Source organism: Parus major, chromosome 1A (assembly GCF_001522545.3).
Source record: "Parus major isolate Abel chromosome 1A, Parus_major1.1, whole genome shotgun sequence".
NCBI lineage: Eukaryota > Metazoa > Chordata > Aves > Passeriformes > Paridae > Parus > Parus major.
The window spans coordinates 37,992,995-38,013,906 of NC_031773.1; the positions used below are offsets into that span (position 1 = coordinate 37,992,995).

At 35.9% G+C, this 20,912-nt stretch overlaps 1 protein-coding gene across 13 annotated transcripts in view; it reads right to left on the minus strand.

Moving 5' to 3' along the window:
* The window catches only part of PPFIA2 (PTPRF interacting protein alpha 2), a 283,735-nt gene that overhangs the window by 33,224 nt on the left and 229,599 nt on the right, over positions 1-20,912 (minus strand). For all 13 annotated transcript variants that reach the window (XM_015628393.3, XM_015628390.3, XM_015628392.3 and 10 more), the window contains 10 exons: positions 20,470-20,601; positions 19,491-19,553; positions 17,393-17,484; positions 14,864-14,999; positions 14,167-14,387; positions 11,217-11,454; positions 9,379-9,408; positions 8,357-8,487; positions 7,688-7,842; positions 3,380-3,473 (listed from right to left, as the gene is read on the minus strand). In XM_015628393.3, coding sequence (XP_015483879.1) covers positions 3,380-3,473; positions 7,688-7,842; positions 8,357-8,487; positions 9,379-9,408; positions 11,217-11,454; positions 14,167-14,387; positions 14,864-14,999; positions 17,393-17,484; positions 19,491-19,553; positions 20,470-20,601 — 1,292 coding nt within the window. The remainder of the gene's footprint in view (positions 1-3,379; positions 3,474-7,687; positions 7,843-8,356; positions 8,488-9,378; positions 9,409-11,216; positions 11,455-14,166; positions 14,388-14,863; positions 15,000-17,392; positions 17,485-19,490; positions 19,554-20,469; positions 20,602-20,912) is intronic.

The window sequence follows — 20,912 nt, forward strand, 5'->3', positions numbered from 1 at the left end:
CGAGCAGAACCCTGGAAGGGTTTCCTCACCCCAGACCCCTCGTGGGGTGGCAGCCAAGGAGTTCTGATTGGGTTTGAGCCCCTGGGGTTTCTCCCTTGTTGTGTTCCTAGTGGTCCCTGACCCTGAACTCCACCCTGGTTCTGTCCCTCAAAACCCCTCACCCTGCCTCTGTTTGGGGCTCTCTGTCTCTGGATCTGAGTTTGTTCCCATGCTGAATAAATGGTTTCATGAACAGAAGCCCATCTTGTTGGTGTCCCATGCTGGCTCCTGGTAACTGCAGTTTCTCTGGATGTGAACCTGCAGCTGCAGAATGCAACAGATGACTACTATCACAGTACTCATATGTTGATCACAGTGATGAATCTGACCTGTTTCACAGCAAGGGAAGAATCCTTGCTTTCCTACACCAGAACCACGACTCAACTCAGATGTTTGCTGAGCACTTAGTAGGGCTGAAAGCCATTCCACCTAACTTGCATGTGTCAAAAGAAACACAGTTTCAGTATGTGGTATTATACCTGTTTTGTAGAAAAGAGTATTGGTTCTGGCATCACTGTTTCAAGGTTTTTTGTATTGTTGACTTTTTTTGGTGGGTTTGTTTGTTTGTTTAGGTTGCTTTTGGTTTTGTCTGCTTTGGCCTTGGTTTTTTATTTTTTTTAAAGGGAGTGAAAAAGCCAGCATAAGTAAAGCTCTCTCAGACCTGAAATGTAATACAAAGTCACAACTTTAGCGTACCTTTTAACTATCCTACTGGTGGGTTTGGTTCTCTTGGGCTTTTATGTCCTAATCCAAGTCAGTTAGAAATTCTTACAAGGTGAATTTCTCTGCTCTGTATTCCAGTGACTGTGCTCACTCTCTGCAGGGTTTGTAGAGCAGTAAAAGAGCAGTTTTGTTTAGCAGTAAAACAGGAATCAACCACTTGAACTTCAATTATACTGCCATAGTTCCTACTGCTGCATCACAAGCCAGAAAATGACTCTCAGACTTCTCTTATTGACTTACAAAGACCTCCCACACATCCCCACCACCATTAATGTTACATAGCATGGTATCCTCACTTGCACGACACAGTTCAGTAATCCTGCCCCTACTGTGTGTATGGCAAAGCTGCTTCCAGAGGGAATTAGGCATTGTTAAATATTGGTACAATGAAATGTGACATACTGCAACAAACTTTTTATTTAAATTACTTTCTGCACTGTCTCAATTTAATATTTTCCAAGGTAAGACATGCAAATGAATGACTGATATTGAAGAACTATCTGGACACAACCCTGTGCCATGTGCTCTGGGATGACCCTGCTGAGCAGGGAGGTTGGACCAGATGACCCACTGTGATCCCTTCTAACCTGACCCATTCTGTGATTCTCTGACTGCATTTCTTACAAGGAGGTGTTAGTTCTCCTACACTCTATTGACAGCTTGGCACCCTAATGACTACCATAATCCATAATTCAGTAGAACCTCCTGTATATCTCTAACCCAATAAGCAACATTTTTTTCCTTTATTATGGTTCCTCTACAATGATATCACATATGCATACATATGTATGTAAACTAGCAATGTATGTAAACCTTTCTGCAGTTCTGAGGATTCTAAAGTGAGACTATGAACATAGGAAACCCTAAAAAGAACACAGTAAATTAAATTTCTTCATTAAATAGTTGTAGAACATATACTTCATATAATATACAGTTCAGACTAATAGAATAGTCATAGTCACAAAGACAAGATCCCTTTCCTTCCAGCAGAGGATATTTTGATTATATCTAATCCATAAAGAACCAAGGACAGACAGACACAGGAGAAAAAAAAAGGAAAGACTTGAAAAGTAGAAAGCATGGGATTGTGTGAGATTGGACAGAAATTGAGTATCAGATTATCTGCACACCCATTATTTACAGACCCAAAAGTTGGTAGGCAATCTATAGATGAAGTAGTCATGTCATGTTTGCAGTTGTGTGTGTTTAAAGAACTAACACATAAGAAAGTGAACAAAATGAATGCATTTATCCCTTCAAAGTGATTTCAATACTGTGATACATTCAGCCCTCAGAACTGGAAGGTACATTGAGACTTAAAAAAAAGGCTTCTGAAAATTAAATTATATTCTTTATTAATGGTAATGATGGCCTCAATGATGCCTTTAGTAAAGGTAAAAAGATTTAGTAAAGAAAAGCATGGTAACATAATCTACATCCATATATTTCCAAAATTACTGATTAGTGATAAAAATGTATAGATAAGAAATACAGGGACAACACTCATCAACTGTAACATCCTTGTGAATGCTATTGTGAGTATCTTAATTGAATTTAAAATGTTTCTTCTCTTTCAGCTAGCACAGTGACTACTTCTCTATCCTTAATTGCTAAATTGAGGCTGATTGAAACAGAATGCTTGCCATTGTACATTACATGGATGTGTACATTTAAAGTTATGTTTCATCAAGTGCTTGACAGGAATGCAGTGATTAAAAATATTCAACACAAAAATTTAAAGAGAAGCTCAAACATTCAAGTTAGAATTGCAAATTCTCCTGAAACTCAGCAAAGGAATCTTAAAAGAGTGAAACAAACCTGAAAACCCAGAAAATTAAAAAAATAGGCTTTCAGAATCCAAATAATAACATTTAAGTTAATGATTATGGATGAAAAATAAACCTATTTGTTTACAGAATTAATTTGAAAAGTCATTTTTAAGTACCAGCTTTTTTCTCTGACACCCTCTAATTACACTGGGAGTGCAATGCTACCAAGAGGTCTCTTTTGTGTTTGCAGCCTTATTTTATTAGTTCTTCATAGCTCCTGGCAGCTGCTAGGAGTCAGTGTGCTGTTTTTACAAGGAGGCACATGAAAGACAGCATTAAATTATTATATAATTGATGCAAACAAAAAGCTGAGTTTCTTATTGTCTGCATTTGCTGTCAGGCATAAAGAAAGTGAAGCTGGTAGGGTTTATAGGGAGCCTTTGTCATCTAGAAACAGAAATAACACTCTGTTCACTAGATAATACAAAAAAGGTTTTTCACACTTTTGAAAAAGAAAATCTACATAGGGAGTCATTAAATGCATGGTTATTTTTTAAGAATTGCACAGAAGGCAAAAAGCACAGGATTAATGACAATGTGAAATGGAAAAATGTCTCTCATAAATTTATGTTCTTTCACAAATAAAATAATATTGTACAATTGACAGACAATATTTTCCCTTATATTTTATATGCTGCTTTAAAAACTTTTACACTGGAAAGCAACATCACTGCTAAAATGCCATAGTACATGTTCTTTGCTTCTCATTCCACATTTGAGTAAAACAATAAAAATCCTGATATTTGAATCAAGTTTCAGCCAAAAAGTCACATAAAAACAGTACTCACTTTTTCTTTAGTCTTCTGTCCTTTTCTGCTTGTGTTCCGAGTTTGCCTAATCCCAGAGACTCCTGAGCTGCTGCCTCTGTTTCCATGTAACCTCCTGGAAAATAAAACAAACAAAACCCCCACCATATTTTCCCTTCTCTCTCTTCCTGTTGTTCCCCTCCTCAGCCCTTCAATTCCCCTCCCACCCACCATCATCATCTATGTTTGCTTCCTTAAGCTGTGACATCTGGTGTTTGTGGAGAACATCTATCACCTGCAGAAGTGAATTCTGACAAGCATTTACTACATGGGAAAAAGTAGTAGAAGAAAAAAAATGTTTTCTCCTCCTTGTGTTTAGCAGAAATGTATGACAAGAGCACCCTTATCTCCTTTGCCTATTTTTATTTGCCTCCTAAAGCTCAGTCTCGTGGTGCTAAGAAATGCTCTCACCATTTTTTAATCTTAGTTGAGAAATGTACAAATGAAATTGCATTCTCTAGAACTGTCTCTCTACTGTTGCCATAATACAGCATCACCTAATGCAGTAGTGCTAAAGTCTTCATTTTGCTTTCATAGAGAGTCTTAGATGTCCTTATCCCTGCAAACTCCCAGAGATGACAGAAAGAATCTGTCAGAGAAGTAAAAAGCCTCCTACATCTCCCTGGAGGTGTCTTGTAGGCACCTAAATCCTGTCAATGTCAAGGGAACTTGAATAACTTACACAGACTGACAAAAGTAGCTTGCAGGAAGCAAGGACATGTGGTCCAAAATAAGATAATTTTATAAACTAAGGGCATGACTGGTATGATCCACATGGCCACTGACACGACTTTCCTAGTGCAGAAGTGGAAAATGGTCTGACTATTTTATCACTGCCCTGATTCAAGAAGAGGGGACCTGCTCGTGGAGCTCAGTACAGGCTCCTGGCTCCTCAGTGTCCTCTCACTCCCACTTTAATGTGTGCAGACAGAGGCATTGCAGCACTCCTCCAGTGCTCCAGGCTGGAAGGTGTGTAACTGGCACAAGAAAGAAGACAACAGTATGGTAAAATGGTGATGATTGACTTGAAAATGGCAACTTCTTAGTTCACAGCTAATGGATAGTGAACAATTGTAGAGTGGGCACGGGCATAATAAAAAAGCACAAAATAAATTGAAATATTTCTGTCCTGATATGTTGATTTTAATAATAAAATAATTCATAAATGTTATGTAGTGAAATAGCACCACAGTCTTTTACAAGTTTGATTTACATACATCTTAACCAAAAGCAGAACAAAACCTACTACTACATCATGTCTATGACAAACTTCTAAGTTTGGGTTCAACCTGTTCTTTCAAAGCAGGTGCTGTTTTAACACTCCTGTTTGTCTAGACAACTTTTTACTTTATTAAAAAAGAACATTACTTCCACAAGTCTCACAATGAGAATAATACAAATTCTGCATCTCAGAAATGCAGAAAACACAAATGCATACTTTTGTTTACTTCATCTGTCTGTCCAAGTCTTATAGAATCTCATGAAATGCTTGCTGACTCTGGATAACATTTTTCATTCAGCAAGCAATCAACATACCACATTTTTGAGAGTGCAGCCCTCAGTATGTTGAATAGAGATGGGATGAGTGCAGTGAAATGAGGGCTTATTACAGCTTGGAGAGTAGTTTAGGCATGATGAATGTCTCCATTCTCCCAGTACATCTAGACTTCAAATAACTGGGCGTACCTTGTATTGGATGTGGCCACAATAAAAGATTCCTAACAAGCTGACCTTTCCATTTGCCACGCAGATCAGCTTGCTTGGACAACTCTAAAAAATGCCTGGAATGTATTGTTTGTTTTAGGGCCTAGAATACTTAAAATGTAAGATGAGAATACCTAAGTGTCTAATGTGGTGTTTGGCAAGTGAGAGAAGACTGGAAAAGAGGGAAAGAAGAAAAGAAGGAAAGAAGGAAAAAAAGTGCACTTGTGCTGCCTGTATCATTCCTTTTTCCTTCTACAAGAACTTAGAGAAAACTTGAAGAATCCAGAAATCTTGCACCTTGATTCTGAGAAAGGTCTCCTAAGGCATGAATTTGGCTTGGAACAACAGTGCTAATGGTTTATCAGAGAAGGTAAAATTATCAAATAATAAAATAACAAAATTATAGAAAGTTTAGGAGTTGAAAAGGAATAATTTCAGGGTTTTGCAAAGAGCACAGAGCAAGGAAATATTTTGGTTAATAGCATGGCTCTGTTGAACTTAGTAATCCAAATCTAGAAGTTTCAATACTGTTTCTTAAAAAAGAGTATATAAATATATTTTTTAGAAGAAAAGGTATTTTCCATATTAAAGAACATAAGGAGCATATATCTAAATTAAATTAGAGTGTTTAATTTAAACAAGCAGATGAAATACATTATTTTATTGATTTTGCAAATAAATTTAGGTTATGAAACCATACAAATATTTTGCAGTGCCACAGTGATAGGACTTGCTATATAAATTTCTGTGATGCAGTATCTTACCACAAATAGAACTCCTAATTTTATAGCTGCACATCTGTTGTGAAATTGAGTCAAGTACTACCACAACTGCTCTTTTTAAATATTCCTTGTCTCTTGCAGCTCAGGATATTCTATGATTCTATGATATTGCCATTGAATGGAAACAGCCTCTCAATAAATGCTTCTCTTTTGACATGTTAAAAATTAAGATGAGCAAAACTACCTGTAATTCAGCTGCTCAATGTCTTTATAATTTCTGAAAAATATTTTGCTCCTACCTTTTGATTAGGTAACAGTCTTACTGTTCGTTTTATACATGCTAGTAAACCTACTTGCTTAATTAAAATGTGCATTATACTGAAACCTTTACTGTTGAATTAAAGGATCAAAGTTCCAAAAAATCATATAATTGCAAATCACTATAATCTTTTAGAAATTTCATGACCTAGTATGGGGAATTACAAATGGACTTTATCAAATTCCACGTATGTATTATTAATCATGGTGGGTATTATGAATTAACCTATTGCCCCATCATTGCTACTCAGATAATCTTTGAAGCTGCTATTTCATTTTTGTTCCACATTTCAAATAGCTGGAGGGAAGACCAACACATTTATTGCATCTTTGTCCTCTGTGTTCCTGACTTACTGATAAATTGTAGATTATTATGTATAAACCATTAGTATATAAAAAAAGGGCTATCTGGAATGTAAATTTGAATGAATAAAGTCTAACTTTAGATGTAGTCTAAAGTTATAATATCCATCAATGCAGATGGTGTCATACAGGTGTATTTGAAAGACTTGTTTATAGATTCTCATTCAAAAGATTGAATAAAACACTTCTATTTATTCCATAGTGAGGAAAAAAAGGGAATTCAGATTACAAATTGAAAGTAGGTTTTTTGGTTGTTTTTTTTCAAGAATACATGTTTTTCAGAGGCAGAGAGAAGAAACCTAGTACTACCTTTTTATAAATTCTGTACTACTTTAGCAATGGTTTTGTTAGTTGTGATAAGGACACATTGCAATACAATACATGTAGGGTTTTAATTTCAGGCTTATCCTTGCTGCTTAAGTGTTTACAATTACTGCAAGGCCTTAAAATTCTTTTGCAAGTGTTACATGGTCACCAAGCAGTAAAATTTAGTGCCTCACAAATCTGTATTATGTGACATCTGCTTGACTAGGAAAGAGACAGTATTTCAATTTTATTGACACATTTATTCCAATTTGATACTTGTGTTGGCATGTGTCCATATAGACATATCCTACAGAAATAGGCAGTTGAAATTTTTTGCCATGAATGGAATAGAATGAAATAGTCTTGGCAAGTGAAAAGGGCAGGAGTAGGAAGAAAGATAAGCACTGCTGTGAGCAGCATAACTAAAGAGTTATCCTGAGGACATTCATCTATAGGCACTAGAGTGCATCTATTGACACACTGAAATCTGAAAAGCAGCTACGCAAGGACCTCCTGTATCACATAGGTACACCACTTAAAGCCATTTGTTGCTTATTAACTTCTCACCTCCTCTTTATGTGGTTATTCAAGAATACAGTGTTACCATTTCTACCCTAATTCAATAGACTATTGAAGCACCAGGTTCAGTGAAGATGACTCCATTAATTTGTGCCAGAACTCTCCTTTCATTTACATTACTGTCACTGCAAGCTCTCGACAAATATAACTGCTGATAACAATTAAATTTAATGGGAAAGTTGTGCCAGACAAAACAGAAAAATGAGCGAATTGGAAACTGGAAAAAAAAAGAGAAAAATTAAACATGGAAAAATGGCAGTGAAATGGTGACTTTATCTTGTTACCACTAATTCCTTACTGAGCTGTCCAAGTCGAGCCTTCTCTTTTTTACCAAACAATCGTCCTATTGAAGACTTGATTCCTTTCTTTTTGGGAGCTTTGTGCAGGGAGTCCTGACTGCTGCTGACACTGCCAAGACCAATGCTTTCTGGCTCCAGTGAAGCAGGCAAACTACTGCAAAATGATAATAAAGAAATAGAATAGATAACATGTCAACATTTTTATTTTCTTCTGAGCAGCTATGCAAATAAATTAATTGGTTATAATTTAGTAATGATCTCCCAACAAATAGAACAATCGCATCTTAAAATTATTTGGCAACATACAGAGCAACAGAAGAGCACACTTCCTCTGTCAGGCAAGGCTGAAAATAAGTATTTTAACTTTGCTAAGAACAATTTGTGAAAAATACAGTAGTCAGCATTCTGATTTTATTTCTAGGATTTGTAGCATTGTTGCTTGCAATAGCCATCAATACTGTACCTCAAAATAGAAATACCCAGCATGTACTTTAGCACTGATGAACATTTTCAGGGTCATGCAACAGACAAGGGGTAAGGTTTTTTTTTCTCATGACATGAGAAACAGAGAAGAAATCAGGTCATTTTGGAATATTTAAACAACGTGATTTGAAAATAATAGTATGTGGTATACTGTGAAGTACCGATCCACGGTGCAACCATCTTACCTTCTGGCATCATTGTGGTATGAAGAAGGAAGGGTATGAGTCATCCTGATAGCTCTGGGTGTTGGAGGAGGAGAAGTTTCACATTTGATTGTGGCTTTATCTTCACGCCCATCTTCCTCAACTACTGCAATCTGGGGGAGAGAGACTCCAATGAGAGCCTATTAGCTTTTCAAGAACGTTTTAACACATGCTGCATGAAATTATCAAGTGGACTGAAGCATGTAAAGTATCAAGAGCAATTTTTTGAGCAAATTGTAAGGGTTCTTTTTTTTTAAATATGCTGTTGGGAAAAACAATTGCCTAAATAAGGCACCTTAAAGCACATATTTGAAAGTAATGACATTATGCTTGTAGAAGAAGCTAATTCCCTTTATGCTGAACAGGTTGACACAATGAAGGTCTAAACATGAAGGTAGTCCCTAAACATGAAGGTGTGGGTCCCTTGCACTAAACAGGATTATTCAGGTTAACTAAATTTCTCAGGGATGTAAGGGAGCAGGGGAATACAGGCATAAACACAACCACTTTCTTCATATTGTGTTACCAGAATAGTCAGTATGCTTGACAATAGGCATAGACAAAATGGAATTTTGTCAGTGCACATAATGATTTATCTTAAACACCATTCTGACATGGAATCTCATCATCAGTACCAGCTCTGTAAACAACTTAATACTTCTCCAGAAGATTTCAAGGAATCTGTTTGTAGTTCCTCCAGCAAGAAAGTGGCCAAAATACATTTGAAGGTAATTATTTTGTGTCCATACCTCCTTAAAAATAAGTGTTCCTTTAAGTTTGAGCTGTGAGACTGCTACTCTGAGAGATCACTGGTGGGCCTTGATTCTGTGGCTTAACTGTGGCCCCTGAAGCTTTTCCAGGTAGGATTAAAATTATTATGTTCAGGCATTGAATGAAAAGGAGAGGAGGGGATGTAGTTGCTGGCAAGGGACCCAGTTATCTAAATAGCAGGGGAATAAAATAAATGTGCTTTCCCCAACTTTAAAACACCCCCAGTATCATACCTTTCTCCGATGCTTCCTTAGGTCACTTGGCTTAGATTGACAACAAAAGAGGCAACAACAAAAAAATAATGATTAATAAATATTATTGAAACATAAAAAATGTCTCACATTTGTTGTTCTCACATTCATGAAGTAGGAAGCAAAGATTAATTTAATACTTACTATATTATATACTAACTATACACTTGATGCAATAATATACAATAACCCCTGAAAAATACATCATTCTGGGAAAGTAGGTTTGGGGGTGTTTTTCCTAAAGAAACACTCTCTTTCAATTTCATAAACTTAGCAAAGAATTGGAAATTTCAAGCCTGTAGTAGTACTCACTATTTTTGAGTTTTTATATAGGTACAGTTTTCAAATCCAGGCCACCAGGCAGTGCAGGTGTCTGGTGGTGGGGCAGTTCAACCACTGCCATTTACCCACAGCCAGACGGCTGGGGAACAGGAACCAGACTGTGCTTTTGGGAAGGTGCTGATTCAGTGAAGTGGGTGGCAGCACAGCAGCCTGCACACTCACCTCCTCCACAATAACCTATGCAACCAATATTTTCATTTCTGCTGTTCAGGTGTGGGAACTGGGGCAGCAAAGAATAAGTTATGACTGCCTGCTTGGACCTCCTCCCTGTTGACCTCAGATCCCAAGGCAGCAGCAAACACCATACTAAACTGGGAGGAGCAGAGGGGGGTATGAGTAGCTGTCAGTTCCCAAGAAAAGGGAATACTTGACAACGAATACCAACAAAACCCCTTATTCCCAGCTGAGAAGAATGAACAGCCAGGCTTCATTTCCAGCTGTTTTTAGCAAACTTTTCTGTCAGGAAGGGGTCTGCAGGGAATCTGTGCTGCTGTTGCTTCCCAGGAAGGGACCACAAGGGGATATTGGTGAAATTATGATTATCAGAGAAAAAGTAAACAAAAAATGGGCTTATGCATACCCTATTCTATTCCCTGTATGAGATCAGCAGAGTGGGCTGATTTGATTCTCTCCTAGTACTTAAAGGGATTAATTCACCCCAGCCCCAAACTGGCTAGCTCACACTGAACCCTGCATCTGTACTCAGATTAGTATCAGAGCTGTACATCTTAAATATAGTATATGCTTACTATCTTCTGATATTTGACATATGTACTGTTTCTTTTTGTCTAGGATCAAAATTAAATTCCTTGTAAATCCCTTTCCAAATCGAACCAGACATGCTTGAATGTGTTCTCAAACTTAGAAATTATTTGCACAGTAATTTCATGGTGGCTTGATCTCTATGTGTGAGCCACCTGTAATATTGAAATATATCAGTTAAATGAATTAATGGAAACCAAGAGCTTATTTCATTGTGCATGACATATGAAATGAAGAATGCATAAAAACTGCTGCAAGTGTAAAAGAGTGTACCACATATAAGAAGTGGTGAAACATCTTCATGTTTTCTAGACATGTCCTGGAAGTTTAAACATCAATAGTTCCATAGACTATTGTGTAATAACTGTACCATTTAAGAACTTTCCATTAGTAAACATTTTTTACATACAAGTAATTCATACAAGTAATTTACATACAAGTAATTTTAATTACTGTTTCTTATTAGTTCCATACTCTATGGGCTCAAGACCCTCAGTAATCCCATTACTATGCCTCTAGTGAATCATGCAATGCTCAAAACCACTATAACAAAGCCCAAAGATGACCAATGTCCAAATTGTAGAGAATTTCCTGTCTGTATGGATGATGAATATGTGAATAAAGAATTAGAGAGATGAGCCAGTCATACAGTGAAAAGATTAAGTACTTAATACAAGAAATATCACATCAAATACTGTCATCGTAAGGTTTCTTACCAGCGTCATAACCCCCATTCTGTCCATCTCCCTGGCTGGACTGCGAGGGGTGAGTTTGGGAGTCGAGTGTCCGCTGGGAGGAGATGAGCTTGCAAGTGATGATGCTGTCACTGAGCCAGTAATGGAGGTGCCTTGGTGGACTCTGGCTAGATTTAAGCCTTCCAGACTCACACTGGCCACTCTGTTCTCTATCTCTTCAGCACGCAATTCTGTCGACTCTTTCTCTTCTTGGATTAGCCTTATTGAGTAAAAGAAGAATACTCTTGTTGTATTTGTCTCTTCATAATCCCAGAGCAAAACTAGAAACCAGTTCATTTCAAATGAGATTTGAAAGTAAGAGCAAAGAAAGATGAGTATCACAGATAACTAAAAAATACCCTTTTCCAATATTATTTTCCTAATTACCAGTTATCAAATTATTTCTCTCAACTCCTCCATCCTCAAAACCTGTTTGAAGAATATGATCAACAGCAAGACTTGATGTATGACATTTCAGGAATATTGGGTCTTTTGCAAAGGAGCTAGAATTGAGCAGGGGGATTAACAATCCGATTTACCATAGACAACTAATTCCAAGCTTACGTTGGCTTCATCTGATTATCTTTTGCTAAATCACAAAGTTAAGAGTCAAATGAAATTGGGCTTTTAAGAAGGGAATTGCTAAAATAATCCATATTAATAAAACAAGAGAATGTGCAAGACAAATTGTCTGTTTTACCCCTATAATTTGATCAAAAAATGATAGCTGTTTCTAAAGCCCTGGGTTTTTAAGTGAATTTCATTAAAATTGCTTTCTTGTTAGCAAGCAATATAAGCTTCTTAAGCATCTATCACCTCAACAGGATGCTTCCATTGGGTTCTTTGGTTGTTTTTCAATTGTGATTGCACCTAGAATGGAAAAATGTCTTTAAAGTAAATTATTTCTTTATAAGTCATTTGCCTATAAACTCTTGCTAGGAGAAGTCTTTTTTTTGCAAAAAGGAGGAAAAATTATGAGGGATCAATGTGAAATGAGAGAATATGAAGTCTGGGGAGGCTGAAACTGTGAACCAGACTTTTCTGAGTGAAACTAAGCAAGTACAATACATAAAACCATAATATATTGAAAACAGAAACCTAAAAACTCCTGTGCAGTGGTAAATCTTCTTCCCTAACATCCATTTCAGAATTTGTATAAAACATCTACCATTTTTTTAAATAATGCAGGGAAGAAACTTAAAGGCCATTAATATTTTGAAAGAGAATTATAGCAATGTTTTTCATTTTACTAATCTAAATCCTGAATCATGTTGTATAATAAAACAAATCTAAGGCAAAACACAATTTAATCTCTTTTGATATCTCAAAAAAAATTATAAACCCTTATAGTGTTTGTAAATTAAAAACAAAAACAAACAAACCAAGAAAACATGAAATGCAGAATGGTTCATAAGACTTTCCTTGTAGAATGGTTTTCCTGAGCTGTATAAAAAAACTTACAAAATTACATGCCTGATCCTTTATTAATAGTTGCTATGATAATAAAAGCCTATACTTCAGTACAAGATTAGCAGTTGAGGAAATAAACTACCCCCAGTAAAATAAATATTTTTTTGGAAAAAAAGTGCACCCTTGCTTCCCTTTAGAGGTAAAACTGTACCTGAGTAAAGGCCCTGGGTTGAGTATAACAGTGATCTGATTCAGGACGGCACAAATAATATCCTAATATGTCACCTGCAAGTACTGCTCCTTGTTAAATCCCTTTACTGTATCACTTGTTAAGTGGACAAAAGACTAGTATTGTTTAAAAACAAATATAAATGTTGCATCTACAGCTTCCTGAACTGGCCACAGTGCTGACTTTGACGTAACAGAAAATATTGATAAGGTTTTTTCTTTAATATACACTGTTTTAAGGAAATTTACCTTCACAAAACCAAAATATCTCTTTGACCCCGTATCTAGACAGGTGTAAGAAAACGTTTGAAAAAAGCATCATCTTATCTGAACAAACACATTCTGCAAATAATGTAAAGTTCTAGATGTATCATAAAAGGTTTCTCCCTGAACAGAAAAATTTCTCAAATTCAATATATTCCAAAAGAGTTCTCCATTTATAGTTACCTTGATCAGAGAATGATTCTTGTTTTGATTATATTTCTAACCACAGTATTTCTGTTTCTAGTATTACCAGAACGTCCCTAACACATTTACTAACATTTCCTTCATCTCCTTCTAGGAAAACAGTTGCTAATGAGAGGATGTTTTTCACACAGCAACTTTTTTTAAAGTTGCCCTTTCTGAAAAATATGTAAGAATGCTTTAAGCATAAAATATGGCATTGTTTATAACAATCCCTTAATTAAAACACATCATTTGATTCTGTACCTCTCCATTAAATTAGTACAGATATTATAAAATCTTATATTCATTACCTATTAATTCATTACCTATTTCCAAGCCCTATAATCCAACTTGGAGCATGAAAAATCATATTCTGTGTCTACAGAGAAAATCAAAACCATGTCTTAGAAAATGCGGCTTATGTTAGATTTAACATGGGGATAATTGCCAGAAGAAAGCATGAAGAGCACTGAAATAAAATATTTCTGATAGGAGATTGTTACTGAGAAAGTGGAGTCATGCATAACAGTGAAAAAGACCTTGAAAAGAGGACTGTGAACAGTAATTTGTGAAATCTTCCATGTGTTAGCCTCCTCTAACTTCTCTTCAACTGGCCAACAGTTCTTCACTTGGAAGGTTTTTTGAAAGAAATTTCTACGGTTAAGAAAGAAAGACTCAGTTGATATCTTCACACAATCAATACTCTCTTCAGGAAAGCAGACACATTATCAATCCTCTAAATGAAGAAGCTGTTTCCTAAGTGCCACAAATGGTACCTGAACTCAAGGACTAAAGGAAGCTTGAAGCTGTAACCATAAGTGCATCACAGCTGGTTCAGGCTACATACCTGATTTCTTTATTGATTGCATCTAGCTGCTCCTGAAGCATCATGGCCAGAGTCTGGGCATCGGAATGGCCGCTTGGTGACAGCAGGTCCATGGAGCTGAACAGGGTTTCTCTATCATCATCATCGATGTCCGACATCTCCGTGTCGCTCTCAAACGGATGACTGCTCAGAACACCCATCTGCTGCGTCCTATTCCACTCATGATCACCAAGTGATTTTACCTGAGCAGGAATTAGGACATATATGGCTTATGTCAGAGAAAACTGCAAAGTCAAGCTTTAAAAAAATTGGGAAAGGAAAGCAACTAACACTTCAACATATATATTCAATTATTAGCGCTCCATTAATGCTCCCAACATTACAGCAAATAGCAAAAAGTATTTTCACATAATTGCAATTTAGGTATACAATTACTACAAGGAAAATTTACACAAAGAGACACTCTGGAACGACAAATAATCAAGTATGTTTGAACTTTGATGCCTAAACTTCAACATTCTCTACTGTCATTTCGTACAAAAGTTCTCTGAGCAGATATAGAAAAAGCTCTGCTCTCTGAGTCGGGTTTTCTTGTTTGGTGGGTTGTTTTTTTCTCTTGTTGTTTTCTTTCTGGAATAAAACTCCACAAACCGTAAGCTTAAAAGCCTCAAATACATTATCTTATCAAGGAATATGTGAAAAGAAATTGGGGATTAACCTTTGGTTCATCTCTGCGTACTCCCATCCGGCCTCTTCTAGGTCGCCTTATCACTTTAGTTGACCGATAGTCAGACTGGCTATCAACTAGTGAGCCCACTGAGTACCTCAGCTCTGTTGATGTGTCCAGATGAGGTCTATAAACAGAATTACATAAGTGGACTAAGAGAGTAATAGGAATAACAACAAAAATCCAATGACTTTCAGTCTAGCAACAGAGATTTCTTTTTTCAAATGAACATTCATGTATCACATGATAAATGAGAGAACCGCATCACAAAACGTAATTTAAAATTGAAATAATTGCATCAGAAAATAAAGGAGAAACAAATAATAAAATCTCTGATTTTTTTAAATGAAAGCTATGCATAGAAAAGCTTATCATCCAAAACTTTAACAAGAAAAAGCACATTTCAGGATAATCAGAGCTGGCAGCTGAATGTATTATCCTGTATATTCATAAATATGCCTGAGGTTACTCTAAGCATGTTACGTGTTCATGAGTGAGCATATAGATTAAAGCTTTCCTGCTGTATGTCTGTGCTCTACATTATGAAAACATTAGTGAACTGACCTGTGATATTTAACATAATTTAGGAACTACGAATCTTTCTTTGATGAAACTTTCAGTGCTTTAACCCCCAATTTTTCCTATAGCCCTGGTAAGTCTTGGAATTTTGCAGTGAAGCTTATAAAGGATGATTTCAACACCTCTTTTCTTGTTTACAAACAGTGGTCCCTGACCTCTTTGTCCTTAATCAAAAAGCAGCACCAAAAGTTCACTGCATGCTGTAATAAAAAGCATCCTAACCATGGGCTGTGGAAACAAGGTGGAAGAGCAAAGGGTCAATGCACCACTTGAGAGCTCAACCACAGAAGCAGAGACCTGAACAATTTCTGTTTCTTAATACACCAGCAATCTCCACATAAAAAGATAAGAATAGCATGATCACAGTAAAAAAATGAAATGTAAAAATAACCCCCATAGGACAGTGACTTTTTTTATCTTCTGTGTACAGTAACTGTCTCAATAGAACTTTGGTCTCATAATCAATAATATTTGGTTGTTGTGAAGCAAGTTGGCAGGAAAAAAGAAACAGTCCAGGTTCCAGTGTCTAGCTGTAGATATTCATCTGCTGACCAGCTTCATTATTTTCCTGAAAGCACAAACTCCAGCCAATGTAGAATTGAATACAGGCTTAGAATAGGAAGTATTCAATGTTCAGAGCTTTCTATGCCTGAGAGAGCTGGGAGCTTCATGAGGTAAGGTTACATTAGGGAAAGTATACTTAGTGCAACCTGCTGAATTCCCAAGATATTTAGACAGCTTCAAACAGCCCTCTGACAAGGGCTAATCAGCTCCTCTTTAGGGAGCACAAGCTAATGATACTCATCTACCCAGCAAGAAAAGTTGCTGTTCAGCAAGGATGGCTGTTCCAGAACCAAAGCTGCTGTTGCAGCAGCTCAATAGCCTCCGTCCCTGAAAGCATGTTCAAGAAAAAAAGTGTTGTGTGCCTGTAGTTACATTCCCAAGTGAACAAAAATTCAAAAAGTTAGAAGCATCACATTCAGAATTTCATTGACTTACACTTCTCTACCTATACAAAAACATTATTCTAAGAAATAATAAAAAGTTGAGGGAAAAACCATGTCCAGGTACTGAGCAGTATGTCTGAGGACATCAATGGGCAGACAATAGCTGATGGAAAAAACAACAACCTCTTGAACAAGAGTAACTTTAGATGAATACAGTGCTCCCAATGTAGTGCTCCATGGATTAGTTTTGATCCATGAGCTTTGTCTGGCACGTGTGCCAGCAAATTTTAAAAACTAACATGTTGCTTGTTATGAAAAAAGCACATGGCACACAATTATCAATAAAGCAACAATTTAATCTCAAAGGACACTTTTAAGCAAGAAGGACTTTCTAGAATGACAAATTATTTTCAGCTGTTAGTGTTTATTTTTTATGGCATTTGTCTCACTGTTCTTCCCATATAGATTTCCCATCAAAAGAGGCACAATATTTAATGTCCAATTATGATGTTTTCAGATCTCTCTGGATAATGTCTTCACATTCAGCTGAAGTTCTGTGGTCCTTTGCTACACATTAAGTACAGCTGAGTTATGCCTTGCTAATAAAGAAAAATAAAAGATATTATTTATAGAATAAATATGATTGTAAATATGCTGATCAATTTCAGCACTAAAAAGAATTGTTTCTAATTTATTTTTAAGGTCTGTGAAAAAACTTGTGCATTTGCATATACTTTTCAAAACATTTAATAATTTAAAAGGCTTTTGATAATCTCAGTAATATTTCACTGTATACTCACTGATAAACTGATAAACTTTACCTAGAAAAAAAGTGAAAAGCAACAGTAATAACAACTGCATAGATTTAACATTTGAAAAGGAATAAATGACCACAATTATGTGTGGTTTGAACACATCCCTGCTGTAAATGCTTGCCATTAACATTTACATCTATTTCAGCTTAAAGTGAAAAACTTTTGTTGCAAAATATTACCTTGACAAGGTGGGTTCGATTAAAGAACCAGCCCTCAGTTTCATTTGATCCAGTTCAGACCGCAGCTTCTCAATTTCTTCAGCAAGTCTTTCCTGGGGATAAGAAGAGTAAGATACACTTACTTGTGACACAAAATACATTTATTTTATGGGATGTTGTTCTCATAAAGTTAAACAAGTAGGCAAAGATATACTGAATGTAATACTATAATAAAAGGAAGCTCATTTAAGTCTCATTGCTGCTATTGAGATGTACACATCAAGAGGAGGAGGTACAGCACTCTGCTGTTTTACCATTGCCTGGAAGTGCTGGAAGGACAACTTTGTCCTTGAAACTTATTTCTTATTTTTTTCCTACTATAAAGTGGCATGACTCACCACTTGCCCTATAGAGACCAAGATTAAGAGTTGGACTCAATGAGCTCCAAGATCATCTTTTCCACCCTCCATGATTTTATGATACTATGGGATTGCATACTGGCCTTTATATATTTTCTGACAGAGACACAGACAGAGAGAGCTGCTTAGATGACTCGAACTGCAGCTATATGTCTCTTTCATGTTGAGTTGATGTGACTCTACTATGAGGTGCTGCTGGCAAAAAATGACCATTTGCCACAAAATTGGATTTTTGGAACTAAAAAACACCCACGGTTTACAGCTACCACTAGGGAAAACAGCACTTTTCCCAAATTCTGCAAATAATTGTTATGTACTAATAAAGTGAAATCAAAAAATTTTTAAACAAATTAAGAACAAACATGGGATGAAGCTATAACACTGCTCTTCCTAGAGTTACAATGTTTAGTATCGCAAAAGGCTAGGAAGAATATGGACCTTCTACATTTATAAATAATATCAATAAATCATGTATCTATAAATAATATCTACAAATAATGTATCTATAAATAATATTATCTATCAATACTAACAGTTTCAGTGAGTATTAATACTGAATTATTAATAAATAATTACTGAAATATTATTAGAGCAGTTCAAAAATATTTCTTGATTGAACAGAATTACTGAGATGACTGAAACTCTCTTGGTAACACTTGCCAATTACTTAGAGATTATTAGTATCTGATGTTATGTCCATCTATCTGAAATTGCTTCATCAGTTTCTTCATCGAAGTGGAACAAATAATCCCTTCAAAGGGAGACACTTAGACACTCTGGGGTCAGAACATGTAGAGACAGGACAAGGGATAATGGCTTTAAAATGAAAGAGGGTAGGTTTTAGATATCAGGAAGAAATTCTTTATGGTGAGGGTGGTGAGGCACCGAAACAGGTTGTCCTTTTGATTATTTGCTGCCTTTCTCTTCAGGTTACACAAATGTAGATGAAAATATTTATTTTTTTTTTTAACAGATACCCCTTTTATTGTTTTTCTCAAAGGTCTTGACTTTTGATGCCATATATTTATATTGGTATAGAATGAAGCTATATTTTTAAAATTCTATACAATTGCTTTTACAGGGATTTAATACATTCTATATTAAATCTGTATCTGCAAAAACACTTCTGTGAATCTGAATGCAAATACATTTGTGTATCCTACTGCACTCAAGGCAGGAATAACTTTAAAAAAATCCTGGTATGTGGGATTGGAAGAATTACTTATAATCAATTTGACTGATTCACTAAACAGCATTAGGGGTTAATTTGCAAGGAATGAAGAAAAGTCACTTCAACCTATATTTAGCATAATACCACTGCATTTGTTAAGAAGAATCACATCCAATCAAAATCTTACATCCCTTACTATGAAAATGCAACCAGTTATGAATACATCTCTATTAAACAAGACTTTTTCAGAATTAAAACCGATAGAAGAAAAACACTAGAGCCAGTGAAATCAATATGAATTTTGGTATTGACTTCCTGAGGCTAAGATATCAACCATGAACTTAGCTCAGAACAACTGTCAGAGACCTTCTAAGGCTATTTATTGAATCTAGGTGATTAAAGGAATTCTCATTTGTGTCAGGAAGATTTGTCACAATAGCTGGATAGTTAATATTTCATATATATATTTCCAAATAATAATTCTACATATTTTGATAAAACAAGATAAAATCGCAGTATTTCACAGTACCTTATCATGTAAGGACTCTTCTAGATTTTTCCTGAAACTTTCAGATTCTTGAATCAAAACATTCTAAAAATAAAATGAGAAACAAATAAGCAAGAAAGAAATTAGAGATACGTTAATGTATCAGATATCACTATATAGATGTGCAAGTTCAAAAAGTTCGTATATGTTGGACTTCAAAATTAAAATTCTTTAATGCTTCAGTTGGATTATATACTTAATTTTAAATGCTGCAAGAATTCTAACATGTAGGAGCATGTGTCTTCTAGATCAGGAAAAACTGCATCTTGGTTCAACTGAGCAACTGCCTCATCCTTACACAATTTCTTCTTTTGGTAAGTCTATTTCTCTATCCATACCACATTTTGTTCCAATGATACAAACCAGACGTACATCATCTGAATTCTGAAATACCCTTCTGAAAAACACTGAAAGATTCCCCTCAGATCATACAGAAGGTGAATAAGTAGAAGAGAGAGGGATTAAAGAGGGAAAATACAAAGATAATTTGCTTTGAATTTTGCAGGACCACATTGTCTCACATCATGGAAAATCTGTAAATAACATTCCTTCTCCTAGGTTAGATGATCCTTCTCTTGTGGTGCCAGAATTTTACTCTTCCCAGAGGAAGCAAGGTGAAATCAGCAAGTTAAAACACTGCAATGATGACACATGTAAAGCATCATTCCTCAGTTCTTGTCCAGTTTGTCTCACTGCCTCATGCAGCCCATCATGCCCTGGTCCTTTCCAAGCTCTTCATTGGGCTCTTGGCTGATAAACACATGACTCAAAATATTCAGCCATATTCACAGCACTTCTGAGAAGACCCTTGAGCTCTTGAATTAAGAGTTGAATGTGTAAGCTGGATGACATTTGTGATAATATTTGGTAATACAAAATCAGCATGATGCCTCCATCCTGATAAAAGAACATATGGGAAATCTTTATTAAGCTAAACTTTATACTGCTGTTTGTACTGTACCTTTTCTTCGAGTGCTGCCATTCTCTCTTTTAAGTGTAGTTGCAGACGCTCATTGGATTCTGTCAAAAGTCTGTCTACAGTATCCGATAATCTTTTGTTGTGCTCCTCATTCATTTTTTCTCTTTGCCTTGCCTTTAATGTAGGATAGATGAGACAGATTGGTAGGGTCCAAAATTAACCGGTACAGATTTATATCATTAAAAAATTACAAAAAAAAAAAAAAAGGTAACTGTAACCATCTAAAAGAATTCCACAGGAAATGTAATTACTGTTACTGATCAATGCATATCCACTTCTGTAACTGCAGAATGTTTTCAACTCTGTAACTGGATGTAAATTATTGTATTAAGATGGTCAAGTAATGTAGGAAGATGCCGCCATCACTGCTACAAACAAAACATTTACAATTAGATAGTTTTGGCTGCTGAAGTACATAATGTAGC